Genomic DNA, 26,991 nt, shown 5'->3' with positions numbered 1-26,991 from the left:
CCATAGGTTGTGATGAACAATTCATCAAACACAACGGCGACGGCGCAGCCTACGACGACCCTTGCCACCGCTGCTGCATATGACCACCTATGTGAGAAGTTGGCCAAGGCTCAATTGACGCGAACGCCATTGAAAACTCGGGCCACTGAGGCTTTATTATGGTTGTAATGTATGGTTAGGTGAATGTATTCTATCATCCAACTGACTACGCTAGGTTACATATAACACAAAACCAGGATATGACTACTGGCCGGCACGATGTTTGACGACGGGCTTTTGTCCCTGCAGTTGGTAGCTGGTGAGGTTATTTGAGGCCAACATTGATGGAGGTGGAGAAGTTCTTGGTGTTTATCAGAGTGCTGATGTTGATTTTCGGTGGGATTGTTGAAGAGAGTGAGGCGGAAATTTCTGCTGACATGAATTTGGAATTGAGTAAGGAGAAGTTATTCAACAAAAAGCGCCTGTCCTGATGGCAGGAAGCCAAGTCCATATCGGAATTCTGTTGTTGATGGTCATCGTGGAGTTCCTGACTGAGTATCTTGTGTGCGAAAAACAGATGCTTGTTACTACGTTGCTCTATATATTAACTATTAACTGTTTATGCAAACGTTTGTGGGGATTGGTCGATCATCAGCTCCAAAACAGTAGAGTATTATGTACGGATAGATCAACAAGAAAATGGATAGAAGAAAGAATAAAGGAGAACAGGAAAATAACACCGACCATGACCCCGAGAAAAGATGAAATCCGTACTCTCATCTGACCCCTTTCCTAGCGAACAAAATGTATAATATTCCAAAACTTTCTCCAGATTGCCGTTATGGTAGAGTTTCTGGTCTGTAATCGGGTATTCCCCCCAATAAGTGAGAAGGAATAAAAGTATCAGCACATTTGGTTTTGTGTCTTGGATTTTAATTCTTCATCACCCAATTCACGAACCTGACGTTTCTTTGCCCTGTTTGCACTATTGCAGGTATTCACGGGAGCTTCTTTATGGGCTTGGGTGACTGGCTTTGTACTTGTTCCTCCGTCGAGTGCTTCTCTCATAGGCATGTAGTAATTTTGGCCCAACATGTGCAACTTCCGCCGATCAGTCTTGTTCGACTTTGTATGTGGTATCCGGTCGACAAGCAGAAAGAGAGTTGGTATTTGAATGTCTGGCAGTGAAGTGCCAATCACTTGCTTAATTAATTCGACTCTGGAATATGCGTTATGGTTCTCGTTAATCATTCGAAAGGTAATTGGCTCATTGGTACCAGCTTTACCGCACAAGTTCATGGGATTGACTGCGAGATAAAGGAACGCTGTTAGGATCGGACTCTCCACACCGTCGATGGCACCAAGTAAGTCCACCACGATGGAATCCCCTGGAGAAAGACACTTCCTTGCAGTGTATTCGACTTCGATGGCGTCAACTCTGCCACCGTCAATCTTCAGCAGAGTATCTTTTCGTCCAATATAGGTTAATGTGCCATCGTGGTTATATTTCACAAGATCACCGGACCGATACAATCTAGCGGAGGAAGTTCTCTCGGGATGCAATTCGTGGAGCCATTTTGGAGTATATTGTAGGAAGCCGGCTTCAGATTTCCTGGGTATTTGGTCAAGATACCCCCGGGCAAGGTGAGGACCTTCCATTATCATTTCCCCGACAGAACCAACGGGCATGAGGCGGTCCGGAGATGACGGGGAAACAACCCAAGCAGCACCTGTTCCAGTACGCCCAATATTCGTACCACTGCCCGGGCCCATGTTATCGTTGTAGGTACAAAAGGTTGCGACTTCACCCATGCCATATTGATTTACGAGTTTCACTTTTCCTGCCCATTTAGCTAACAGGTCACTCGAGGGTGGTTCGCCGCCAACGCAAAGTGTTTTCAAACCTGGGACATCCTCAGGACCCAATTGAATGGCAACTGTCGGAGTGAGGAATGAAACATTTACCCCCAGGTCGTTCATGTGCTTCGTCAAAACGTGAATCGCCTTTTGCGGGTGGGGAACGCAGCAACAACCCCCAACCGAGAGTGGCACCAGATAGTCGTTGTTACTGATGTCGAAGGCATAGTCATCAAACTGATACATCCGAGTGGTTGTATCCAAACCCAGGATCCGAGCGTAGTCTCGAACGGCAGTAGCATAGGTTCGGTGCTCTTGGATGATTCCTTTCGGTTCTCCGGTACTACCCGACGTGAATAGGATTAAACCTGTGGGGTTACATATAAAGTCAACAGACCGGAATCTAGATTAGTCAGAGTGGTTACTTACACGCGTTATTGGGTTGTACAGTGGTACAGGCTGGCTCGACTTTTTTGGGAAGATTCAGAATCCCCTCTTTGGACAACTCAATGATGCTCGGAACAAGCCCTTGGAACTGCTTGGAGAATTCAGCAACAGTAAGCATCACCTTTGGTTTGGCACGTTGGATAACGGAGTTTAAGTAGGCTGGAGGGTCAGCAGCATCAATTGAGATATAGGCTCCACCAGCTCGTAGAATTGCTAATCTTGAGACAATGGCCCATGTTGACTTTTTGAAACAGCTGAGGACGAAGACTTCCGGGCCCACGCCTAACTCAACCAGGCAATGGGAGAGTCTTGAGGTCAAGTCGTCTAGCTCTCCGTAGGTCAGGTCACCGTCCCATGAAACAACCGCCATCGCGCCAGGGTTAGTCCGACTGTATTCGAGAGCCATGTCATGAAGACACCGCTCGTAGGAGTCAGAGACATGGCTGGTTAACTGAGAAATATGTTCTAGATCATGTGGCGAGCACATGTTAATTTCCTCCACTGTTAGATCCGATGACATACGTATCGATGTTAAAACTTGGTTGAACGTATGTAGGACACTTGACGCAAGTGGTTCTGAGATGGTCTGGCTCGAAAAAAAAAGCTGAGAGTACAACTGGTCATCCTTCGTTTTCGTAATGTCGAGAAACACGTCCACCTAGTAAATGATTAGCAAGAATAGCGTGTATTTAGAATAAAACCCCACTAGGCAAAATCCAACAAACCTTAAGATCAATATCCAAAATTGACGTTGACGCGTTTCGATACCTAAAAGCCGTCGTATAGAGGTCATTCAAAACCTCAGTCCCGATATGACCGTCTTGGTTGGATACTGCACACTGACGAACTCCCCGCCCTACGGTTTCCAGTTTGTCTAGGACTTGTCGCAAAGTGTCATCAGGTTCGATGGTTAACAGCCTATTACCATGCTGTGCTCCCTGTTTAGTTGAAAATTCCCTCAGGCTTGATATGCCCAAGTCGGTGTCAGATTCAAATAGGAGGGAATTTGTAGAGGTAAAACAACGAGTGGTGAGTGCCCAAGCTAGCTGCAAAATTTTAAACGCATTGTCCAGACCAGTAGAATTTCCATTGCAGCTAACACCGTGTGTTTCTGTCTTCAACACGTCTTCAAGAACGTCTGATTTTTCCGACAATGCCAATTCAAGGCATCCTATTTTTGAGGGTGAATGCTTCGTAGTCTCGAGTGCCATGGATGATGTGGAAGAAGATGCATTGCTTGCGTAAGGAGTAAAAGTGCTGTTCTCTAGAACTGATGGAGCCATTGGGAAAAGAGTAAATAATCAATTTATGTTGGCAATAATTTATGTCATCCAGACAATGCAGTATCTGCTATCAAGAAGGAGCAGAGCTCGGTGAAAAAGGGAGGAAAAATTGAGAAATATCTCAGTCTAGGCATGACTATATCTCCAGCACAGCTTCAATGGTCTGTTTAAATAAGTTCTCAGCAATTGACTTCCCTGAGCTCGCTACTCCCGACATTTCTTCCCGAGCAGCACGCGGGAGCAACAACCAATGGATCGTCGTGACACGGCGTTTTCCCATGGCAGCCGGAGCAAGCTTTGCAGACTGGGCTTAAAAGGAGCTCCAAGTGAGCTTCTAAAGTTGTCGTAACAGTATGTCAATACGTTCATAACTTAAATTTTTTTTTTTTAGATTGGTTACCGATCCCCTCTCGCAGGACAGGGAGGAAAAACCGGTTTGGATTGTGCCTGCGGGACACAAAATGAGGGTATCTCATCTCATTTTGATTCCATTGGCTGGCTGCATCAGGCGGTGCTATCGGTACGAATTGTCTCGAGCCAGTGAGACTCCAGAAGCAGACGCCATGCCCTGTCTGCTTGTGCATGAACCTGTCGTCGAAATATTGAGGATTGCAAACGCACCCAGCCCGTTAAAAAGTTTTAGGGTTAGGTCTGGCGATCGTGGATGGCTTCACTCGGGGCTGGCTGGAATATCTGAAGTTCCATTTCCGCGAACTAGAGTTCGCAGGCTCCAGGGATTGTGGTAACTAGTCCTTTTTAGGCCCAGCTTATCCGGGATTGGATCGACGGGACTGGATCCACTAAGCAACTGAGTTATGCCTGATATGGACTAGTGTAGTGGCTCCCCAAAAGACTCTCCAAGGGTTTCCATCGATATCATTGGTTAGTCAGCAGCTTCCTAGCGCTATGCCGTTATGGAACTAGCGCTATGCTAATTCGAAAACTTCAGCTGACTGCAGGCGCACTTCACACCTTCTCTTATCCAGCCTCAATCCAGACTTCATCCTATGTGCACAATCTCATTCAAGACAGCCTTGAAACTGGGTATGCAGCTCTCTTACGCAGCATGTTCGAGAGGACCTTTTGATATACTGTCGGCCTGTGCTACAGCTGTTCTCCCGTGAACTGCGTCATACCATTTGGATTCGATTGACAGGTTCGTTGAAGCCCATTCGACTCGATGTCGAGCGGGCTCAGCCGCCACAAGGCACTGATCATCAACTGATAGGCAAAATTAGTCTAGGTTAGTGTGTAGTGCTTGGTGGAGGCAGTGACTTCTTGACCTCTCTTTTATACGCCTGGATCGTATCAGGGTTTCTGAGTGGACAGTTCTATTCCCGCCTGTCAACTGTGGTCAGTGTGAACCTTGTGCCAGTGGTGAAATGGCCGAAAACACCCCGCCTCAAACACCGTCAACCAACACATCTCTTTTTTGCTAAAATAATGTACTGCGTCATGAGGATTCACGACCTTGAGATAGTTCATACAGAAGATTCATATTTGCATTCTACTACTCTGTACGCGGATTTCACAATCTAACCAGGTACATAACTCCGTACAAACAGACGACGATAAACACTACTCAAGAACCTGTGCTGCATACGTTGTGGTCCATTTCAATTTCTCTTATTATAGCTACCAATACGAGCATTTCATGAAGAACCAGCACTAAGATCCCAGCAGTCAGACAAAGACACACAAACAGGTTTTAGAACTAAAATGACCACAATCATGCAGTCGGAAACAATTTACAATTTTGCATGCTAGAACTTCCCAAATCTCAATTTAATGCGACACTCCGTTGACTTTAGGTTCTCGATGTCCGTTTGTGATAGAACAATCTGCAGGTTTCATTCGCATTTGGCTGAGGAGTCTTGCTCCCCACTTTTTTTCACAAGATGGAGCAAATGCGCCCCAGAATTTCGGTACAAGTTCAGCAGCCTTCATAACAACTTCGAAGCTACGGAACGCCCTCTGCGCATGCGATTTGGGGACGTCTGCATTGGGGCACTCGAGTGACCTGCTAAATACCTCCATTGACACTGGCCCATCATAGCCCGCTGCGAGAATAGCCGCAATGATGAGCTCAACTGGCATGTAAGCTCCCCGTTCCTCTTCCATAGGGAACAGTCGGAAGTTCCGCGACCAAGGTAACAGTTCTGGGGCATCAGGATTTTGACATCGGGTCAAGTTCAAGGTTCCTGGTTCCACCAACTCCGCATCCGCGATCTGGAGGAGGAATATTTTTTCCGCAGGCACGGAAGCCACCATAGCTGCAATGGATGAACAAAGGACATCCAATGACTCTTCTAGCGTAGGGTAAATTCGTCCGTGGCCCTCTTTGTTGTATGGGTCCGCAAACTCAACTGCAAGCCAGTTGAAAGAATCGACAATTAAACCAACGTTTGGACGGTTTGCTGCACGTACAACCTCCCATGTGGAAGACCAGGTGTTGCGCAGCGCCCATGAAAGCCCCTCGTAGCCGATTCTAATCATCGGCCCTCCATCTTGTTTGGAAAATGCTGCTGCCATATCTCCTATCTCCCGCAAATCATTTGCGACGGTCTTCAGCTCAATTGTGCTATTTTCGGCTCCAACATTGGAGCAAATAAAGAGCATATCCGTATCAAATGCTCTCAAAAAAGGGAAGCGTTTCACCACCCCGGCAAGATTCAACATGCGTTGATGGGGATCCTTGGCTCCCTCGACTTGGCGGAGTGGTTGGGCGCAAACAATGGACATTTTCAGACTTTTCACCAAATCACCCAGCGCTTTGGCAATAGCTAGATTCTCGGTTGTAGGTTCCCAAATTTTATCGTCATCGATATTTCCAACATGGGATCTCAAGTATTGCGCCCAATCGTTTTCCATCAGGTCAATACATTGAAACCCAGCATCGGCCGCCTGACGGAATCTGTCAGGCAGGCTATGATACTTCCAGCTTCCGAGTGAAACCGTTGCAATTGCAGCACGATTCTTAGACGAATGTGGGCCGATCGCCATTATTGATAGGTTGTGTGCTGCGTAATGGTTATAAAAAAATTAAATTGTCTCAATTTCTTGACTTTCTTTTTGAAATGCGGCACGAACAACTTCATCGAGCAGGTTAAGGATATCTTCGTCACGTGGAAAGTAACTATGTGGTTGGGTATGGAACGACTTGGCCTGTAAAGAGCTTCCCGAGCACCAGCGTTGAGTTTCTCAATATTTTTGATAGATAAATGATTGCTTTGGAGATTATACAATTTTCAGAAAGCTGGAAAATAGGTAGGGAACGTGCTATTATATAAAGCATGGGGAATCCTGAATTCCATCAAGCCTTGACGTATGCCAGCGTGGTTTCAAGAAACACAGACAGCAATGAAGAACCTATGACAAAGCTCCATGAGTGCAGGTCTCGGAATCTGTAAGTGTGATAATCCAAAGGCCGACATTCGTCCGCTGGCTAAAAAGAATAAAAAGTACAGCCCAAACTGAAACTCTCGATGCATACTATGGACAACTCGAGCACTTGATCGATCCCTGTGCACACAAACGGAGAAGGTCTCTACTTCCCAGTCCTCCAAAGGAAAAAGTGTGGATACTGGATAGCTCTTTTCGGCGTGCCTGAACCCTTTAAACTTCAGTCCCCTTGCGCATCATTGGTATAAACCCCCTAGCCAAAATTACCCAGCTCGCCACCGCTTGAAGAATAGCTATGTGATCTCCACTGACAGCCTCAGGTAATATTTGTATACCCCAATAACTAATTCAATACGCATGGTATTTTCAGCCTAGAGTTAATAAATAATTCACACTTAGTGATATGCAATGAAAATGATATTATAGGGATGAATTCGAGTTTCCTCGTTATGATTTCTTTTTCTACTCTGGCTCCGGCCCCAGTTCCAGCTACTGGTTCATCCAACCAGTTTGCATTCCGTCCTTAACTACAAATCATATTACGGCTCAACAGAATGCGATAGGTGAAAAGAAGCTCTAAAATTGTGAAAGAGTTATCTACCTCCACTCTCCGTCCCCTTCCCCTACCCCCCCCCCCCCCCCCCCCCCCCCGAAAAAAAAAAAAAAAAAGGAAAAGGAAAAAAAGAAAATAAAAAAGTTACAAGAATACAAGAAAGAAATGGAAGCAAAAGTAACTACTAACCGTGCCACGCGCACTCACCATTAGTGAGTGCGCCCCACCATAAAGAAAATATCACCATAACAAAAATCTTCTAGGATCACCAATCTTCAAAAACTAATTAATAATCAACACCATGCCTATCTATAATATAATGATTATCTCTATACTCATTAGAGCGTGTAGAATCTCTGATAGATTGAGATTCATTAATAATATCATAATGTGATTGATTGGCATTTGATTTGGAGACTTTGATCTCAACTGACTGTAGAGCTCTATTTTTCTCTTTTATTGATTCCTTTTCCTTACAATGCTTGATCTTGTGATTGGCATCCTTGGTAGTAAGGACCCCCTCTACCTGCATCTGCCTGTGACTGTTTTTGACAATGTGACATCTATTTATCAAATAATGAACAAATAACTCATTCTCTCAATGCATATTCAATTCTGTCTATATCAGACTCTTCTTGAAGATTTTATTCAATTGCTGAGTCAGATTAGATGTCAGCATGTTTTTCATCTTTTGTATGATCTTATCTGCTATCTCAATTTGATAATATTATTTTATGACTATATCTGAGAATATCAACTAAGAATATGCAGTAGAAAATCAGATCTTAAATAAAGTAAAATTGAAGTAATATTCATCATTATTATTATAAACAAGCAGCTTTGAACTGTTATCTATATTTTATTATCTCAGATATTGAAAGATTACTTCTCATTTGATTGAATAGATTTCATGATTAGTAAATTCAGCTTTAATGATAACAGATTTGAAGATTTAATGATGATCACTTTCTACATTAACAAGGAATTGCCTTTTATTATATTGTTCATATTCATATTTAGTAGTCTCATTAACTGCTTTTATATGATAATACTTATATTACTGAAAAGATATCATCAAAAGATTGTAGTAAATAACTTATATAAAATGAAAATTTAAATACAATGATATTATGAAAGTTATAATATTGATAAAATTCTTCAGTAAGATGAGATTCATGATTATCACGCAGTAATAATTAATAATTGTCAATCTGATAGTTTTTTAATAACAATATTAAAATGTTTTATTCATTCAAATTCAATTTCATCAATAGTAAAGTTAGTATTAGTTATGATAATGATATAATCATTAGACAGATTGAAGTATATATATCAATCTTCTAGATGAATCTTTGATTTTATTATAATTAACAGCTTTAATACTGTATCATCTACACTGATATATTTTATCACTATTATTAACTTACAAAAATATAATGATTATATGACAGAATTTACATATTGATAAATAGTTATAACTTATTATCTATAATCTTTTCTTCTTTTTGAAACTCAATCTCATCAAAATTATAAATATTACTAATGTGAAACTTATACTGATTGAAGACAAATTCATAGTAATCAAATCAGTTGATAACAAAGCTTATATTCTCATTTGACACTTATTTTAAATTCATAAGTTTCTACTTAATTCTCTTATAACCTAGCAGATACTTTTGAATCAATATACTCATATCTTGCCTATAGTAGAAGAAGGAATGTTTGAATTGATATGATAATAACTTAACATTTGATTTACAGCAGCTTCAATATATTCAACTATAGAAGAATAAAAGTTTTTATCCAGTTGATGAATCTACTTCTTGATTACTTCCTCCTGACTATTACTCAACATTCAATTGATTGAAGTTCTCATATTCCTTAATCTCTTTCCCTTAATATATTCATATAAAGTTTTATATAGAATTTTGAATTCTTATACCATATCTATGATTTTTAAATTTGATTTTAATTTTATAGTGTCTAATGCTATCTGAATCTGATCTTCTAAATATTTAATATTTTTAGGCATGGTGGTGATGGTTATTAAATTTTGAAGATTGGTGATGAATATATAAAAAAGAGATTTTCATTACAGTGATATTTTCTTTACAGTGGGGCGCACTCACTAATGGGAGGTAGTGAGTGCGCGTGGCACGGTTACCTCCAGAAAAAAATCCTGAACTCCCCTTCGCAGTCGATGAAACTGCAAAAGTGCCAGAATTTCACATATTATCACCACAGTTGCTGGGAAACCGATGTGGCATCCGAACTATCGAGTTTAGATATAATAGAAGCAATTTAGTACGTGAGACATTCGCAAACCACTACAATTTGGGATCTCCACCTCTGGCTTATCTCCCGCCTGGCTAGTCCTAACTTTGAGACCCATCATAATTAAATATCCCCACAAAATAACTAAAATCAACCACTGGATTATTTTTGAGAATCCTCAAAAACACATGGATCTGCTGGATTTTCCTGGCCGCTTTTGAGAGAAGAGCTGATGCACTTTCCAGATTGTTCATTCTTGGAGTATTCTTTTACAGATACTCGAAAATTGGATATATGTAAGTACAGTACGTGCGCACTCACGCCATCTCCAAATGACGCCAGAATAAGAAGATATGACAAAACACCAATGGTAGCACCAAGTTCCTCTAGGGATTAAACATTCTGATATCCTTGTCCCGTGGCTTCGGGCGGCTTTTGCAGTGAAGTAAAATCTACCACCGAAATGTGGCAATGAATTCATAGTTCCTGCCTCTGATCGTCGATAGGGTAGAGGTTTTTCCCGCTGAAGAGAGTCTCACAGACTGCCCTTTACCCCTTATCCCAGAGCAGGTCCAGCAAATGTAACGTTGCTAGACCACGAAGGAAATCATTACAGCAGGAATTATGCGACTGACATAGCGGCAGATCCGAATCTGCGAATGAGAATGCCAACGTGGACTAAGGACCAAGCCAATTTTAACCCCAACGCGCTGTCACGCTAGGGTAGGAATAAATTCTTATTGTTGAAAGTATCCCACTATACGTCGCACAGGCTAACGCTAACAAGCCACGATAAACCGCGGATATAAAACTCATGGACAACCCTCTTAGACCCTCTTATTCCCTCTCACTCCGTACGAACGGAGAAACTTACGGCGTTGTCAGCTGGCAAGCGGATCAGTGCCATTGATTTGGTTAATATCCAAAGCTAGCCTATGACTTGCAGCTCTTTGTTTCATGATAACTTCCATTCCATGCACCTAGAGAATTAATACTTGGTCTTGAGACTTAACTGCCTAATCGTTCGTTGTCCCGGAGCAACATCACGAGCACTATTCAACTAGTCGAACCTTGACGTATATTTGGGGGTTGTCTAATGTTTGCTATCATGCGTCCTCTTTTTATCCCTCTCGATTTCCCATGTTTAGTTTTTCAAAGGATAAGTTACGAAACTGTCCTCTATTTGTCTCCTTTATTCCATTTTTAAGTATATCATTGAGTATATGACTGTATTTTGAATACCATGCCATAATGAATTGTCAATTTCTCTTGCAATCTCTACTACAAGATATCCTTCCTCTTCTGACCCTAAGTAATCAGGCGACATACTCTCGAGCTGGGAAATCACTACTCACCTACTCTTGCAGAACCCCAGTTAGCTAAGCTAGCCGGTCTATATTTCGACCAGACCCTTTTTCGACCATCCTATTCAAACCTAACTCACCACCTTTACCACGCGTTTTCTCAACCACATTATTAAAATGAAGTCTAATAATAAAGCTGCTATAGCTGCTGCTATAGAGAATTTAAAAAATGGTGTTTTTCAATCTAAACAAGCTGCTGCTAAAATGTATAACATCTCATAAAGCATATTGAAGAGCAGAAAGAATGATTTCATTCAATAAACAATTACTCATTAACATCAACAAAAGTTGACTTCAGAACAAGAGATCATTCTAGTTCAATGAATAAAGAGCAAGATTTGCAAGAATTTCAACCCTCTTACATGTGATATAAGAAATGATGATTTAAATTCTATGAATGAATTGAGATTTCACTCAGATGAGTAAGAATTGAATAAAAAAGTTTTCAAAACAAAATTCTATGATAAAATCTATAATTGACTGAAGAATAAAGTCTTAAAAAATAGAGATTACTTAGCAGAAAACACTTCAGCAGTTCTATAACTACTTTTCTGAGACATAACAGACTCATGAAAGTCATTAAAAATATATGAAACATGAATGAGCATGGCATTGCTTTAGAAGCATATATGAACATCAGAATACTTGCTGAGTGAAGAAAAGAGAAAGTCAACCTTAAAATCTCTTTCTAATTGTGAGTGAATTTCAATTCTTAATGCTATTAATGCTGATGAGTGCTATATAATGTCATGGCTCAACTAGAGTCAGAATGATAAGAAGACAACAGCTTGAATTCATCTATCTAACTAGGCAGCTGCAACGAGAATACTAAACTGGGGATTAGAATGGTGAATGAACGAGTAGCCGAATATATAGAGGTGGTTGGGGATTGAATCGGATCAACCTTCAGAGCAGATATGATTGGGAATCAGATCAGATCAACATAAGCAACCAAATATGGTTGAGGTCGGAACGGATCAACCTTTAGAGCGAAGCAGGGCGGATCAACCTTTAGAGCGTAGCGGGGCGAATCAATCTTAATCCATATACAAGCAGCTGCGCTGTAACATTGTGGGAGGTTGAACTTCCATTGGTGGGAGGACTGGCCAGCTAACTGATATACGCGTACATCACGTGAGGTGGTGCGGCTACCGGGCGGTCATGCCCAACACATATAGACTCTAGTCATTTTTCAAGATCAAAATACACAATCTAGCTGGTTTGAGAATGTGAATATACTCAATTGAATCTATACAACATCAGATAATGAATAGACATTGAATAACATAGATCTCAACTAATTATGTACTATTTTTCTATCTCAAATGTGTAAGAAAGATCAGTATAGATTATAAGTATTAAATGATCACAGCAGTCACATGTTACAGCGCAGCTGCTTGTATATGGATTAAGGTTGATCCGCCCCGCTACGCTCTCAAGGTTGATCTGTTCCGACCTCAACCATACTCGGTTGCTCATGTTGATCCGATCCGATCCCCAACCACTTCACTCCAAAGGTTTGATCTGATCTGATCCCCAATTATTTCTATATATTCAGCTGCTCATTCATTCTTAATTCTAATCCTCAGCTTAGTATTCTCGTCGCAGCTGCCTAGTTAGATAGATGAATTGAAGCTGTTGTCTTCTTATCATTCTGACTCTAGTTGAACCATGACACTATATAGCACTGCTACCGAGCCTCTATGACTAGCAAGCTTCACCTGTAGCCGAAGGGTAAGGTTAAGCCGAACGGGAGTGCCGTAAGCTTGATAACTAGGACAGGGGGTAGTGCCACTATCACAAGTAGTAAGGGTGTCAATTAGAGGATCCTTATAATCAACAATAGCTACAGCTAAGGGGTCAGGTGTGTGTAGGACTTGAATGAGACAGGCACCTGAGAGGATGTAGAGTTAGGTGATCAAAGCTATGACAAGTATAGGAGTGGGGATGTATCAGATAAACACAGACACAATATGAGTAGGGTGGAGTAGAGATCAGGTAGATGAATGGAGAATATAAAATTGATCATGATCAAGAAGATAGGCCTCTTGATCCTAGGGGTAATGAGCATGTTTATATACATGATGGAAACCTCTTGATAGATCTGATAGTCCATGGTATATAGTCATACCAGCCTACCAATCTACCACTCAGTAGACTTGGTAATGTTCAATAGATAGTCATACCAATCTATCAATCTATCAATCATGTGACCATCTCTTTAGATTAGTCCTGGAACCCAGGGTTATTCTGTCTGAAACCCTAGTTCCTTTATCCTCTGCAATTCTTATCCAATGATCCCTGGGAGTCTCCTGTTGGTTCACAACAAGCACTCATCAGCACTAATAGCTTTAAGGATTGAAGTTATTGTCTTCTTATCATTCTGACTCTAGTTGAGCTATGACATCATATTACTATCAAATTTCTATAAGAATGTTATATAAATTTGATTCATTTAGTGTTTTTATTTGCTCATACATCTCATATTCTTCAGCAATTGAATTTTGAAGTTTTTTCACTTATAAAAAGCTTTTATAAAGTCAAGATTATCATTTTAAATTATTTAGATGATGCAGCTCTTATGAAGAAAAGAAAATTTATATAAATTTATGAATAAGTATATTCAAAGATTTTAAAATTTTATAATATATGTAAAGAGTGAAAAGCAACTGATTTAGTGTTATTTAATTCTTTTAAAAGATTAAATTTCTCTTTAGATTTAAGATCAGAATTAATTTAACTTTAAATTAATAATTATCTTTTGAACTGTAAGATTTTTTGATAATATGATATAGTTGCTTGTATATGAATTAAAATTGATTTATTTTATCATACTCTAAAAGTTGATTTATTTTGATCTTAATTATATTTAGTTGCTTATATTGATTTAATTTAATTTTCAATTATTTTTATATATTTAGCTACTCATTTATTTTTCATTCTAATTCTCAGATTAATAGTCTTATTGTAGCTACCTAGTTAGATAGATGAATTGAAGCTATTATCTTATTATTATTTTAACTTTAATTGAGTTATAATATAATATTAAACTTTTTTTTCTCATAAGTTCTGGAGATTAAATAGATAGATCTTATATTTATATATATATTTATATCTATATCTATATTTATAACTATGTATAATTGAATTTTTTAGTAGTTGTAATTATGCTGAGTGCTCATAATTTTTGTTAAATTTTTATTTTTTTTATTATTCTAATTTATATTATTAAAGCTTCTATTACTACTCATGATTAAAAATTTGAAGGTACTATTCAGAAGCTTCATAGTCAAAATTAACAGCTTCAGATTGAATGTTAATTTCTACATATTGCTCTAAACAGCTCTCAATTCTAATTCTATTCAAATTCCTTTTTGCTAGATACTAAAAAGTTCACTGATCAAACTTTGAAATTTAACACCTGACTTCTTCCAATTAAAGTTAAACTATATATTAATCAAACTGCTATTAATGATTTAATTGTTTAGTTTTACTATATTTACTTGAATATAAATTCAAATATACAAGTAATGATTCTTTTTTTAAATAACTTGAGCTAAAGAAATAAGAAATTAAAACTACAATTTAATTCTTAGTAAGTTTTTTCGTACGATAATATAAATAAAATAATTGAGATAAAAAATAAATTATATAGTCTAAAGCAAAAATCAGATAAATTTATTATAGTCTGTCTATATTACTAAATTTGAATATATTATTTATAAGATCAAAGCTCAGAATTCATCAGATTCTTTAAAAATATTTTAATTCTATTAAAGTTTTAGTATAATTTAAAATCATCTAGCTCAGTAGTTAAATTTTTTTTAAATCTATAATAATTTTTTATATATTGTTTAGTTATTAACTTTTATTTTTTCATAATAATTCACATTATATACTTCTCAGTCTGCTATTTCTAATTACTCTAATTGTTTTAATTATTATAACTCTATAAATCTAAATTAGATTTAATATAATACTCTTGATTTTTTAAATAATTCTTCATCTTATACTCTGTCAATTTCACTTTTTCAATAAAATAGATTCTGACAAAAAGGTTATTATATATGCTATAAATCTAATGATCATTAAGTTGAAAACTTTCACTTTTATTCATATTCTTCTAAACTTTATTATTATCAAACTATCAAATAAATCTTAGCCTCAAAGCAAGAATCTGATAATAAATTTAATATTAGTGAGATATTGTTAGGCTCAGCGCCCGACCGAGCCCGACTGAGGCTCAGTGCCTGGTTAGACTCGACGTCGGATTAAGCTCGGCGCCCGGTTAGGCCAAATATCCTCACGTGATCAAATGACCATGCAGGTGGTTATAACCCAGGCAGGCCCCAGCACCTCTTTCATCCCATCAAGCTTAGTATTTTGTTATATAGCAGTTAGCAATGCAGAGAGTTTCCTTCTTATGCAGCTCACATTCACTCTCTAACATAATACTAAGCTTCATTCTACCTCTTCTACTCAGGATTGAGTAGAACCTGCTCAGTGAGAATCTGACAGCACAACATACAACAGCAACTCATTCCTCTTACTACTCACCAGAGAGACCCAGACCAGGATGACCACCTCAGACTTCCAGTCCTCTGAAAAGATCAAGAGAGACTGGTGATATGTTCTAACTAGGCCAATCAATCAATCATGAGTCTCACTTGAAGAATTCAGACAGGCAATCCATTTAGACAAGAATCATGTCTACAAAGAGTTAGCAGCAATCTTTGACAGCATCTTTAATGATGAAAAAATGTTGAGAGATACAATCACATGTCTGAGAATGGAACAGAACAACATCACTGACCAGGCTGCTGTCAAGCAAAGTCAGATTGATGAGCTAATTGCTGAACATGATGAACTTAGCCACACTCTGATCTGCATGACAGTCAGCAATCAAGCAGCAAGTCAAGATGTCATCTTCTCTGAGACTATCCAGAGGTCTGTCAAGATTGATGACTCAAAACACCTCACTGACAGCAAAGAGTCAAAATTTGAACACTGGCTCTCTCAGATGAAGAACAAGCTCTGAGAGAACACTGACCACTACTCTACTGAATGCATGAGAATTGCATATATTGAAAACTGAATTGATGGGGACACAGCACATCACATTGCACTCTGTATGAAAGAGGACCACTCTGAGTGATATCAGACTGCAGAAGAGATATTTGAGCACCTCAAGTCAATATATGAGAATGCTAACAAGCTGCAAAATGTCAAGAGTGATTATCACAAGCTGATTATGCACAATGAGGACAATTATCATGAATTTGTCACAAAATTCTTACATCTGGCAGGTGAGACCAAGATTGTCAAAGAGGACTACAAGACAGACTTTAATGACAAGTTGTTCTTTGATCTTCAGAGAACAGTGACAGTGATCAATGCAATCACTAATACATATGCTGAGTTTCAGAAGATCTGTGCTCAGGCAGCTCACATTCTTCAGATGATCAATGTCACTCAGAAGTCAAAGAGCTTGTGAGAAAATGAGTCTAATATCTTCAAGCAAAACATCTCATGAGTCTCTGACAGTCAAACTTCTCACAGCACCTCAGTCACAAAATCCTCTATTATAAAGAAAGCCTTGAGCACTCATTCAGATATTCAGTGCTACTACTGCAAGGAGAAAGATCACATTGTCAGAAACTGCTCTGTGAAGCAGAAGTCTCAACAGATGATCACTGAGCTCACAGAGAATGACACTCCTGAGTCTTCAGCAGATTTGAGAAAAGAGTGAGTCTGAGAGAAGACTTCACTTCAGGTAGTTCAATAGTCTGTGAGAGATTTGAGATGAAGGACTTGATTGAGAGAAAGAGCTTTAATGTCTCAATTAAGTTAGTCTACAATGGAATTGCTACTTCTACAAATTCTCTCACTGATACTGAAGCAAATGATGTGAATTTTATTGATATCTGATACAATATAGAATTGGTGAGATTCTTCAATAGAAAGTTTTAGAAACTCTCATTCAAATGTCACATGAAGAGATACAATGGTGCCCCTGGCAGGGTGATAGACTGCACATTGACTCTAAACCTCTGGGTGAATGACTGAAGATTCTGAAATGTTTCTCTGCTGGTGACAGACCTAGGCCAGTACCCTGTTATCCTGGGATGAAAGTGATTGACAGCACAGGATATATGGCTGGATGTTAAAAATCAACATCTGATTTGGCTGAGTGAACAGTCTATCCTGGAACAGGTGACAGAGTCAATGCTGAAGATAGTGTCCTGATCAATACTGAAGCATTCAGACTCTAAGTCTGAGCATCAGGCAGATGCAAAATGAAGAGAGATCAAACTGAACAAGAAGATCAGACAGGAGCATCAGGCTTGACTCTGCAGATTGAAAGGGACCAGCTCAGTCATGACATCTAAGACAAGGCAGAGACTGACCTGGGAGGAGACAGCATCACAGATGATGAATATGAACTTCATTGAGACTGCTTCTTTTCATGATTATATGAAGAACAAGAACTCAACAGTCTTCATAATCAGTCTGTACAAAATTGATAAACAGCTCAAGAAGAAGCAGAGTTTAGTGGAAGCTGAGGAGAAGTCTGATGAGAAGCTGATCAGCAACTTACCAGAATGATTGAAAGATCAGAAGGACTGTTTTTCAAAGAAAGCATCAGATGAATTATCTCTTCTATAGAAGAATGTTGATTTTAAGATAGAGCTTCAGTCTGACACTGACCTCATTCAGAACATTGGACATGCGCCTCTATATAAGATGAATCTGGAGGAACTAGAAGTAGTGAAGATCTACCTTGAAATCAATCTAGCAAAGAGCTTTGTCATTTCAAGTTCAGTCCTCTATGCCTCCTCAATTCTGATCACTTGTAGTGAGAAGAAGCTATGATTCTGCATTGACTTTCACAAGCTGAATGCTATGATCAAATAAGATCAGTATCCCTTGCCTCTAATAGATGAGCTGATGAATCAACTCAACAGAACAAAATACTTTACAAAGCTGAACATTCAGCAGAGGTTCCATTGCATCTGAATGGACTCTAAGTCAGAGAACCTGATCATCTTTAGAACCTACTATGAGATCTATAAATACTGGGTGATTCCCTTTGATCTTACAAATGCCCCTGTCTGCTTTCAACAGTTTGTCAACAGTATCTTCTTTGACTACCTGGACAAGTTCATGACAGCATTCATGGATGACCTTCTAATCTACAGCAGGACTCTTGAAGAACACAAGCAGCAAGTGAACCTGGTACTGAACTGATTAAAGACAGCAGGCTTGCAAGCTAGCATCTGGAAATGCAAGTTTGCTATTCAGAGAACAAGATATCTGAGATTTATCATTACCACAGAGGGAATTGAGATAGACTCTGAGAAGACTGCTGTCATCACAAAGTGGCAGATCTCAATTACAGTAAAAGGTGTTCAATCATTTCTAGAATTTGACAACTTCTATTGATGATTTATAAAAAACTATAGCTGAATTGCAAAACCACTATATCAGTTGACAAAGAAGACAGTTTCATTTGTGTGAACATCAGAATGTCAATCAGTCTTTGAGAAACTGAAGAAGCAGCTGATGGAGACTTCAACTCTACATTACTTTGACCCTGGATGTGAAACCTGCATTGAGACTGATGTCTCAGATGAAGTGATGACTGAGATACTGAGTCAAAGATTAAATAATAATCTTTGACATCATGTGATCTTCTACTTCAAGTCAATGAATGATGCAGAGCTCAACTATGAGATTCATGACAAGAAAATGCTTGCAGTCATTCAAGCATTGCAGATGTGACAAGCTGAGCTTGAGAGACTACAACAGGAAGAATGATTCAAGATTCTCACTGATCATCATGCACTGAAATACTTCATGACAATCAAGAAGCTGAATACACATCAGACTCATTGAACAGAATTTCTTTTTCATTTTTATTTTGAGATTAAGTATTGATCAGGTAAGATCAACCTGCTAGCTGACACACTGAGCAGATCTGAGCAGATTAAGAAGTAACAGAACAGCTGTATGCAGATTCTTCTAGAATCAGAGATTCTTGACTCTCAGATCACACTCTCTATGAATATTGCTGACATCAACTTCTCAGAGGAAGAGAACATTACTGAACACATAGTGTCTTTAAATAAGACAGTCATCTCAATTGAGCCTCTGCAGCAGCAAGTAGGAGAGAAGAATAGCCTCTATACAATGAAGAATAATATGTTGCTCTATCATGAAAGATTAATAGTGTCTGTTCAGGAAGAAACTCTTATAGCTGCTCTGCTAAAGAAAATTCATGATCAGACCTCAACAGCACACCCAGGGAGACAGAAGATCCTGGTCCTGATTCACCTTCACTATTGATGAATCACCTGGCAGATGAATATCTTACACTATGTTCAGAACTGTCATATATGCCAAGTTAGTAAGATCTCAAGGGACAAAGTCCTCAGCCTGCTAGAGTCACTATCAATACCAGAACAGACATGGCAGCATATCACAATGGACTTCATGGATGTGTCAAAGAGCAAAAGTGACTGTGATGTCATTCTAGTTATAGTCTGTCAGTTAAGCAAGAAGACAATTTCAGTTCCTATCATCTGTGAAGTTACAGCCTGGGAGCTGGCTCAATTATTCATCTGATTCTACTATTTCTATAATGAGGCACCAGACTTGATTGTCTCTGACTGTGATTCTTAGTTCATATCAAACTTCTGAGATGAGTTTACAGAAATTTTAGACATAAAGTTGAAACTCTCAACAGCACATCACACACAGACAGATGGACAGACAGAGACAACAAATCAGTATATTGTCACACACTTTCACTCATATGTTAATTACTATCAAAATGACTGAGATGAGTGATTACTCATTATAGATCATGCTTCTGCAGTCATCTCAAACATCTTCACTGAGATCTCTCTCTTTCTAGCTGCAAATGAATATGAGTCATGAACATCATTTGACTGAAGGCCCCTGTCAAGGAAACTAAGAGCAGGGAAGAGGACAAATTGAAGAACTGCTCAAAACTTTGTTAAACAGATGAAAGAGATCTGAGAGTGAGCAGACAAGAACATGAAGACAGCACAGAAACAGATGAAGAGACAGACTGACAGATATCATCAGGAACCTGACTTCACAGTGAGAGATTTTGTCTACTTGACATTGAAATCATACAGAATTGACTGATCAAGTCATAAGCTGGCAGCACAGAACACAGGCCCCTTCAGAATCCTAGAGAGAGTGAGCAATGTCTATAGACTGGACCTCCCCACAACCATGAAAATTCATCCAATCTTCTCCCCAGACAAGCTGCACAAAGATTCAAGAGACCTCCTACCAGGACAGGCTGTCAAATCACCAGATTCAATTGAGATAGAAGGAGAAAATGAATGAGAAGTGAAGCATATATTAGCCAGTCAAATAAATTGAAACAAACTGCAATATCAAGTCCACTGGAAGGGATTTGATGAGGACTCATCTTGGTACCCAGCTCATAACTTCAAAGAATCATCACACACCATACACAACTTCCATGAAGCTAATCCTACAAAAGCTGGACCCTCAAGGTGACTAGATGAGTGACTGAAGACATGGAAGACAGACAGCTACCTGAAGGATGAGGTTGATGATGACCTACCAGCATGAGGACATGCCTGTCCCTAGACTGAGGAGTGATGTTAGACTCAGCACCCAACTGAGCCTGACTGAGGCTCAGTGCCTGGTTAGACTCAACATCAGATTAAGCTCAGCGCCTGGTTAGGCCAAATATCCTCATGTGATCAAATGATCATGCAGGTGGTTATAACCCAGGCAGGCCCCAGCACCTCTTTCATCCCATCAAGCTTAGTATTTCATTATATAGCAGTTAGCAACACAGAGAGTTTCCTTCTTATGCAGCTCGCATTCACTCCCTAACAGATATGAAAGAAAACTTATAAAAATCTAATAAATGATAATTAAAATAATTAGTTTACTAATAAACTTGATGAATTTTTATTTTACTCTTTTTTTACTTTTAATATAGCTTCATGAGAGCAAGTACTCTTTTAAATCAGAGGGTAATATTATGGTACAGCTGCTTGTATATGAATTAAAATTGATTTATTTTATTATACTCTAAAAATTGATTTACTCTGATCTTAATTATATTCAGTTACTCATGTTGATTCAATTTGATTCTCAATTATCTTTATATATTTAGCTGCTCATTCATTATACATTCTAACTCTCAGTTTAGTATTTTTATTTTATCTATTTAGTTAAATATATGAATTGAAACTGTTGTTTTATTATCAATCTGACTCTAATTGAGTCATAACACTTATTTACAATCATATGACATTTTAAACATATATATAAGACTTTGCAGCAGTTGAAAAAGAAGGAAATTCTTTCAAGAAAGCAGTGAGTTTTTCTTTGCAAAGCTAGCAAAATGATTGATAAATTGAATGCTTTATAAGCTGTCAGTTAGTTTACAATATTAAACTCTCTAATCAACTAGAGACCCTATGGCAGTCAAAAACCATAAAGAAGGTGAAAGTTGATTCAAATACTCAGTTTATCAATATAGAAAGGATTAAGAAGGTTCAAAAGGTAGCTGTTGCTCTAGACACTAGGAAACAACTACAGAAGCTGGAAATTGAGGCTAAAAAAGCAGCAGCAGCAGCTTTAGCAGCAGGTCTGGAAGCCTGCATGTTTGAATGGCAATTAGATTGAATATGCAGTTAAGTATTTACCCAAATAGGAAGAGGGGTTGCTTTGGATAGGGTGGTCAAAAAAGGGTCTGGTTGAAATATAGACCGGCTAGTTTACTTGTCAGCATGAGCACGGGCTCTCGTTTCCCCACAAAGTAATTTAGAGTTCAAACCCGGTGCCATACAACAAATGTCAGGAGAAGGCTAAATTAAGTTGCATTCCCCTGATGAAGCATGCAGGTTGATGACGACCTTGATATGACATATGTTTCTTACCTTTCACTTGTTGATCCCTGCCAATATCGACTAAAAGTCAAACGATGAATGAGGTGAAATAGAAGAGATATGATGAGAGAATGGATATGAGTTAGGTGACATTGAATTGATACCTAGTCTGAGATCACAAGAGGCTAAGCGGCCACTAAATATTCCTCCATCTGCTACAGAAAAGGTTTTGCATGATATCGTCGCAAATCGAGTCCCTGGTAACATTATCAGTCGAAACAATTATGATTAACTAAATAGGCCACCTCGTAGTTGTAACCATATAATGATTGTAATAAGCAATTGAACATATATCAAATCATGCAAAAATTACATATAAAAGCATATTAACAAAGGCATTACTTCATCGAATAAGGACTGGACATGCTAAGACTCCGTAACTTTTGCATCCCCTGTCCCTCCTCCCCGCAACAACCCCACATTATATTTACATTCCCAGGTAGGAAAGCCTTGATATGATAAAGATAAAATGAGGCAATCGAAACATTTTGTGTTGATGATCAGCGGAGGCATTGGGCTCAGAGAACGAAGATGTCGATGTAGAAAGAGATAGAAGAAAACGAACTTTTGCAACAAAGTAGATGAGGATTAAGAATTAAAACATAAGATATAAAATATTATAACATATAAACTGATTTCTGGACACACGTTCAAGTTAGATCTGCTTTTCATTTTTCTGGCGAATTATCTTATGTTCTCTCCGATAGAACATTGAAGTATTATTTAAAATAACAGGCGGTAGAGTAGAGAGGAGTGAGATCATATATAGAACCGTGTTGAAGTCAATGAACAGCATATTCTCGCATCCGGAAAGCTTAGGTATAGGGATGGTAATGCATTATGAGCTTCAGAATTACTCATAAGGGTGTATGCGAGGGTGATTTGTGGTTAGTGTGTGATTTTAAGAGCCCTCGATTGGCCAGGATATGAGAGATTAATCGATGAGAAATCGGACGTATGTTGGAGGGTGGGTAGATAAGAGACCTCATCGATACGGAAGGACAATATGTCTAGTGTGTTGCTTTTGCCAGATGCAATTCAAGAATGGAGTAGGGTTGAAAGGAGGCTGCTCTTCAGCAAAACACTTTGTAGACCTTTTTCCACATCGGCCATCGAGTACGCTCAGCATGCTCTTCTGCTATTAAATTCGTAATATCGAGATCACGGCGCCCAGTGTCAAGATTCATGTCCTTGGTTTGTACCATTTTTGTGCGATACCACAACTTGTATGGAATAAAGAAGGAGAGAATTATTGGCACAGCGATGTACAGTTCAAACACGGTTTCGACTCGTTCTTTCACAGTCATTTCACGGAAGCCGACGGGGGCAATAGCGACCCATAATTGTGCGACAAGGACAAGAACATTGAGGATTAGTCCTATCCATGATCCTGTAACACCTGCTGGAGAGCGGTAGGGCAGATCGTCCAAACTGCGTCCCTGGACTTGCCAACCACGTCGAAATCGTATATGGGCGAAACAAACAGACGCCCAGGTAAAAATGGAGGATAATGCAGAGATCGCAAGCATCCATGAGAATACCGTACCTTGTTGCTCCTTTGCCACCGCTAGGTAGCCAAGTAAGCCGATAGCAGAGGAAATACCAATCGCAACGAGTGGGCGCCCTCGACGGTCGATATAGGTAAGGACGCGAGGAGCCTGACTCTGCTCAGCTAGAGCGGCGAGGGTACGCGAAGACCCGTAGATAGAGGAGTTTCCGACCGAGAGCACCGCAATCAAGATAACAACGTTCATTACCGAATCGAGTCCTTCGATCCCGGCATTTTTAATAGCAATCACAAAGGGAGAGGCATTGGCATCGGCACTTGATTCACCAGTCACCAATCTTACTTCGTCATATGGGACAAGAAGGCCGACTAGCGTCAAGGATACGATATAAAACAATGTTATCCTCCAGAAGACCTGTTTAACGGCAGTCGGTATTGTTCTTCGAGGGTTGGAGGTTTCTGCTGCAGCCAAACCCACCATCTCTGTTCCAGCAAAGGCGAAAGCAGCCGTAACAAAGACAGTACAGAGGCCTTTGAATCCATTGTGGAACGCTCCGGGGCGATGCCAATACCTTCCCCCAATATATTCACCATTGGGGCCACCACCGACATCTAGAACAATCCCCAATATGCTTTGTTTGGGAGGGAGGTGCATGTCAGTGAATGAACATAGTTCCGCTGGAGAGAAGAAAAAGCTTGGGAGGACATACATAAAGCCGACAATTGCGATAACCTTAATTAAGGAGAAAACAAACTCCGCTTCTCCATAGCCACGAACACCAAACAAATTGATGGATACGATTAGCACGTAAAATATAGTCACCCAGACTGCTAGTGAAATAGAAGGGCCCCAGTAACCAACAGTTATAGCAGCTGCGACGATTTCCAGCGGGAGAACGATGATCCACTGTAAGCCATAGTTCCAACCCATGGCGAATCCCCAAGCAGGGTCGATAAAACGGGTCGAAAATGCGGAGAAAGACCCAGCAACCGGGAAAAGCACAGCCATTTCACCCAAGGCGTGAACAGTGGAGTATAACATCACCCCTACAAGGATGAAAGCCATCAGAACAGACGCAGGTCCACCATCCGCAAGAGCTTTTCCGGAACCAATAAACAATCCAGTTCCTGGTTATCAGTGCGACTTAATTAGCTAAACGTTCACAGATCAAAATGGCAAAAATATATAAATAAAATAAAAAAAAATTAAAACATATAGTAAATTCAGAAGAGTTGGCTCACCAATTGAGCCACCAATAGCTATCATCTGCAAATGCCTGCCTCTCAATTTTCGCTGCAAAGGCGAAGATGCAGTATTAGAAACAGCCGCCTCCAAATTATAAGCCTTGTCCTGGGAACCGCCCGTCTCTTTCTTCTCACTCGAGATCCGGGCATTTGGATCGCGACGGAAGCCATCCAGAAAGCGGGCGATAAATGAGTCATGGGATGAGCCGTCCTCAACATAGGTGGGCGGGTCACTACTGTGGTCGATAGTTTCGGGGGGAGTTTTTGGCTCCGAATTCGGTGAATCACTCATGATTGATTCTTTCTCTGCGGTTTCTGTAAACCAACAATAACCGGAATGAAGATTAGATGGAGATGCGATGGCTGGAGGTTGCGGTGACTCTTACTGGGCCTCCTCTCTGTTTTGAGTGTCATACCACGATAGATCAGCACTGCGATGTCGGAGGAAAATATGGTGAAAGGAGGCCACACCAATACTTGACATAACGAACGGCAACGGTTAGAGGACGCGGAGGAGACGACAGTAGTAGGAGTGCGACGATGGACACGCAAAGATGAAACGGATGCAAAGAAGATAAAAGGAAGAGAGCTGGGAGATGTTCAGGAGGGACGTTTCTTGAGGAGTTGAGGAGTGCAGCATTTCCCAAATAGGAAGGTAGCGATACCAAACAGGGGGGGAAAGGCGCAACCCAAGTCCCGTTGTGAGAAAATAACAAGAATATCATATACATAGGTATATCTATAGGAAGGCAATATAAAAGCCCGTGGACTGCCAAATGGAAAGGACAAGAAAGGGCTAAAGATATGTTAAGTGTGGAGGAAACACCACCAAGTCTAGTTCTTGAAATACCGCCTGAATTCGCCTGTGCAGAGGAAGAATAACAGCCAACAACAACAACCGTTGACACTAACAGGCGCAAGAAGAAAAAATACATAAAATAAATTAAATTAAATTAAAATAAAATAAATTAAAATAAAAATAAAATAACATAAAATGAGAAGGGTACTCACTGTACAGAAATCTGGATTTGAAGATTTTTGGGACGAAATCAACATTTATTTGCCATTTAGGAATCGACGGTAGCGGAGTCCGGCGGAGCCTGGAGAATAAAACACCAGAAAGGAGAACATTAGTCGGTACTGTCTGTCCTTCAGAACCACTGCACTTCACAACTCGCTGAAACAAAGTAAAGGGATAAGAATCAAATATGGGAAACAAGGAAAAAGGAAAAAAAGAGAGAGAAAAGGGGGGCAAATCGAGAAGGGGGAAATGAGAAAGAAAGAAGAGGGGAAAAAATTGAGGACGAGGGAGTAATAAGGAAGAGTTACGGTGGAATGAAAGGTAAGATATCTAGATGATCGGGGGCAGAATAGCCGGCGGGAATGGGAACGGCTCAGCCGGTTTTCCCGTCCAACCATTCACCAGAATCCCGGTGAATATAAGGCACAATACAGCAACTTGCTCCTGCATAAGCCAACATAGGGGCTGTTCCACCATTTCGTCATGTTGTCAAACCCCCGTTCCCTAATTACTTCGATGGGCTTTGTTTCACCTAACCATGGGAACAGCCAAAGTCTAGATAAAACACTGCTTAGCTCGGGGATCATATCATATCCCCATCTCAGCATAGGGCATGTAGTAGTAGAGTAGAGAGAAATTAACATTTTCTTCCATCCACCGGGCTTGGTGAATTCCAAAAATCTCTTCCACATGCGTGCGATATCATATTTTGTTCTAGATTTGCTTCTCCAGAGACAGGTTGTCTTTCAACTTCGGCTGTGCGTCATCTTGATCCGCTGTATGCATGGGTATATGCACAACGATCACATCAATGGTCGAACTTCCAGAGCCTGCTCAGGATCGGTAGATGCGAGGAACAAAAGAATTCCTTTTCATGTGCCTGCTGAATCGACAGAAATATTATACTTTTGAGGCGGGCTCTGATGAACAGTACGTGATTCTCCATTACTCTCCGGAGACGTACACTTGGCCATATTATGCATCACCTCTTGCGACAAAATTCCTATTAAACTTATTAGCTTCATTAAGATGTTCTTCGCTCTTGGGTAAGTGCCACATCTACCCTGTATTGCACGTTGTCGTTTGCAGACA

At 39.8% G+C, this 26,991-nt stretch overlaps 4 protein-coding genes across 4 annotated transcripts; 1 reads left to right on the top strand and 3 right to left on the bottom strand.

Annotated features, from left to right (window-relative positions):
- Nucleotides 1-882: 882 nt before the first annotated feature.
- PAAG_09039 (hypothetical protein) lies at nt 883-3,566 on the bottom strand (the record flags this gene model as incomplete). Its single annotated transcript, XM_015846717.1, has 3 exons — nt 883-2,204; nt 2,266-2,941; nt 3,009-3,566. The coding sequence occupies 3 exons, from the start codon at nt 3,564-3,566 to the stop codon at nt 883-885; spliced, it is 2,556 nt and encodes an 851-aa protein (XP_015701756.1).
- A 250-nt stretch (nt 3,567-3,816) lies between these two features.
- On the top strand, nt 3,817-4,312 carry PAAG_09038 (hypothetical protein; the record flags this gene model as incomplete). The annotated part of the gene is made up of 2 exons (XM_015846716.1): nt 3,817-3,911; nt 3,958-4,312. The coding sequence occupies 2 exons, from the start codon at nt 3,817-3,819 to the stop codon at nt 4,310-4,312; spliced, it is 450 nt and encodes a 149-aa protein (XP_015701755.1).
- Nucleotides 4,313-5,351: 1,039 nt separating this feature from the next.
- On the bottom strand, nt 5,352-6,569 carry PAAG_09037 (3-dehydroshikimate dehydratase; the record flags this gene model as incomplete). Its single annotated transcript, XM_002789012.1, has 1 exon — nt 5,352-6,569. One exon carries the CDS (start codon nt 6,567-6,569, stop codon nt 5,352-5,354), a length of 1,218 nt encoding a protein of 405 aa, XP_002789058.1.
- A 16,630-nt stretch (nt 6,570-23,199) lies between these two features.
- On the bottom strand, nt 23,200-25,170 carry PAAG_09034 (general amino-acid permease GAP1; the record flags this gene model as incomplete). Its single annotated transcript, XM_015846715.1, has 2 exons — nt 23,200-24,761; nt 24,876-25,170. 2 exons carry the CDS (start codon nt 25,168-25,170, stop codon nt 23,200-23,202), a joined length of 1,857 nt encoding a protein of 618 aa, XP_015701754.1.
- Between the last annotated feature and the right edge of the window lie 1,821 nt (nt 25,171-26,991).

Source organism: Paracoccidioides lutzii, assembly GCF_000150705.2.
Source record: "Paracoccidioides lutzii Pb01 unplaced genomic scaffold supercont2.63, whole genome shotgun sequence".
NCBI classification, from domain to species: Eukaryota; Fungi; Ascomycota; class Eurotiomycetes; order Onygenales; family Ajellomycetaceae; genus Paracoccidioides; species Paracoccidioides lutzii.
The sequence above is the reverse complement of the archived record's forward strand: the minus strand, read 5'-3'. Positions and strand labels throughout refer to the sequence as shown.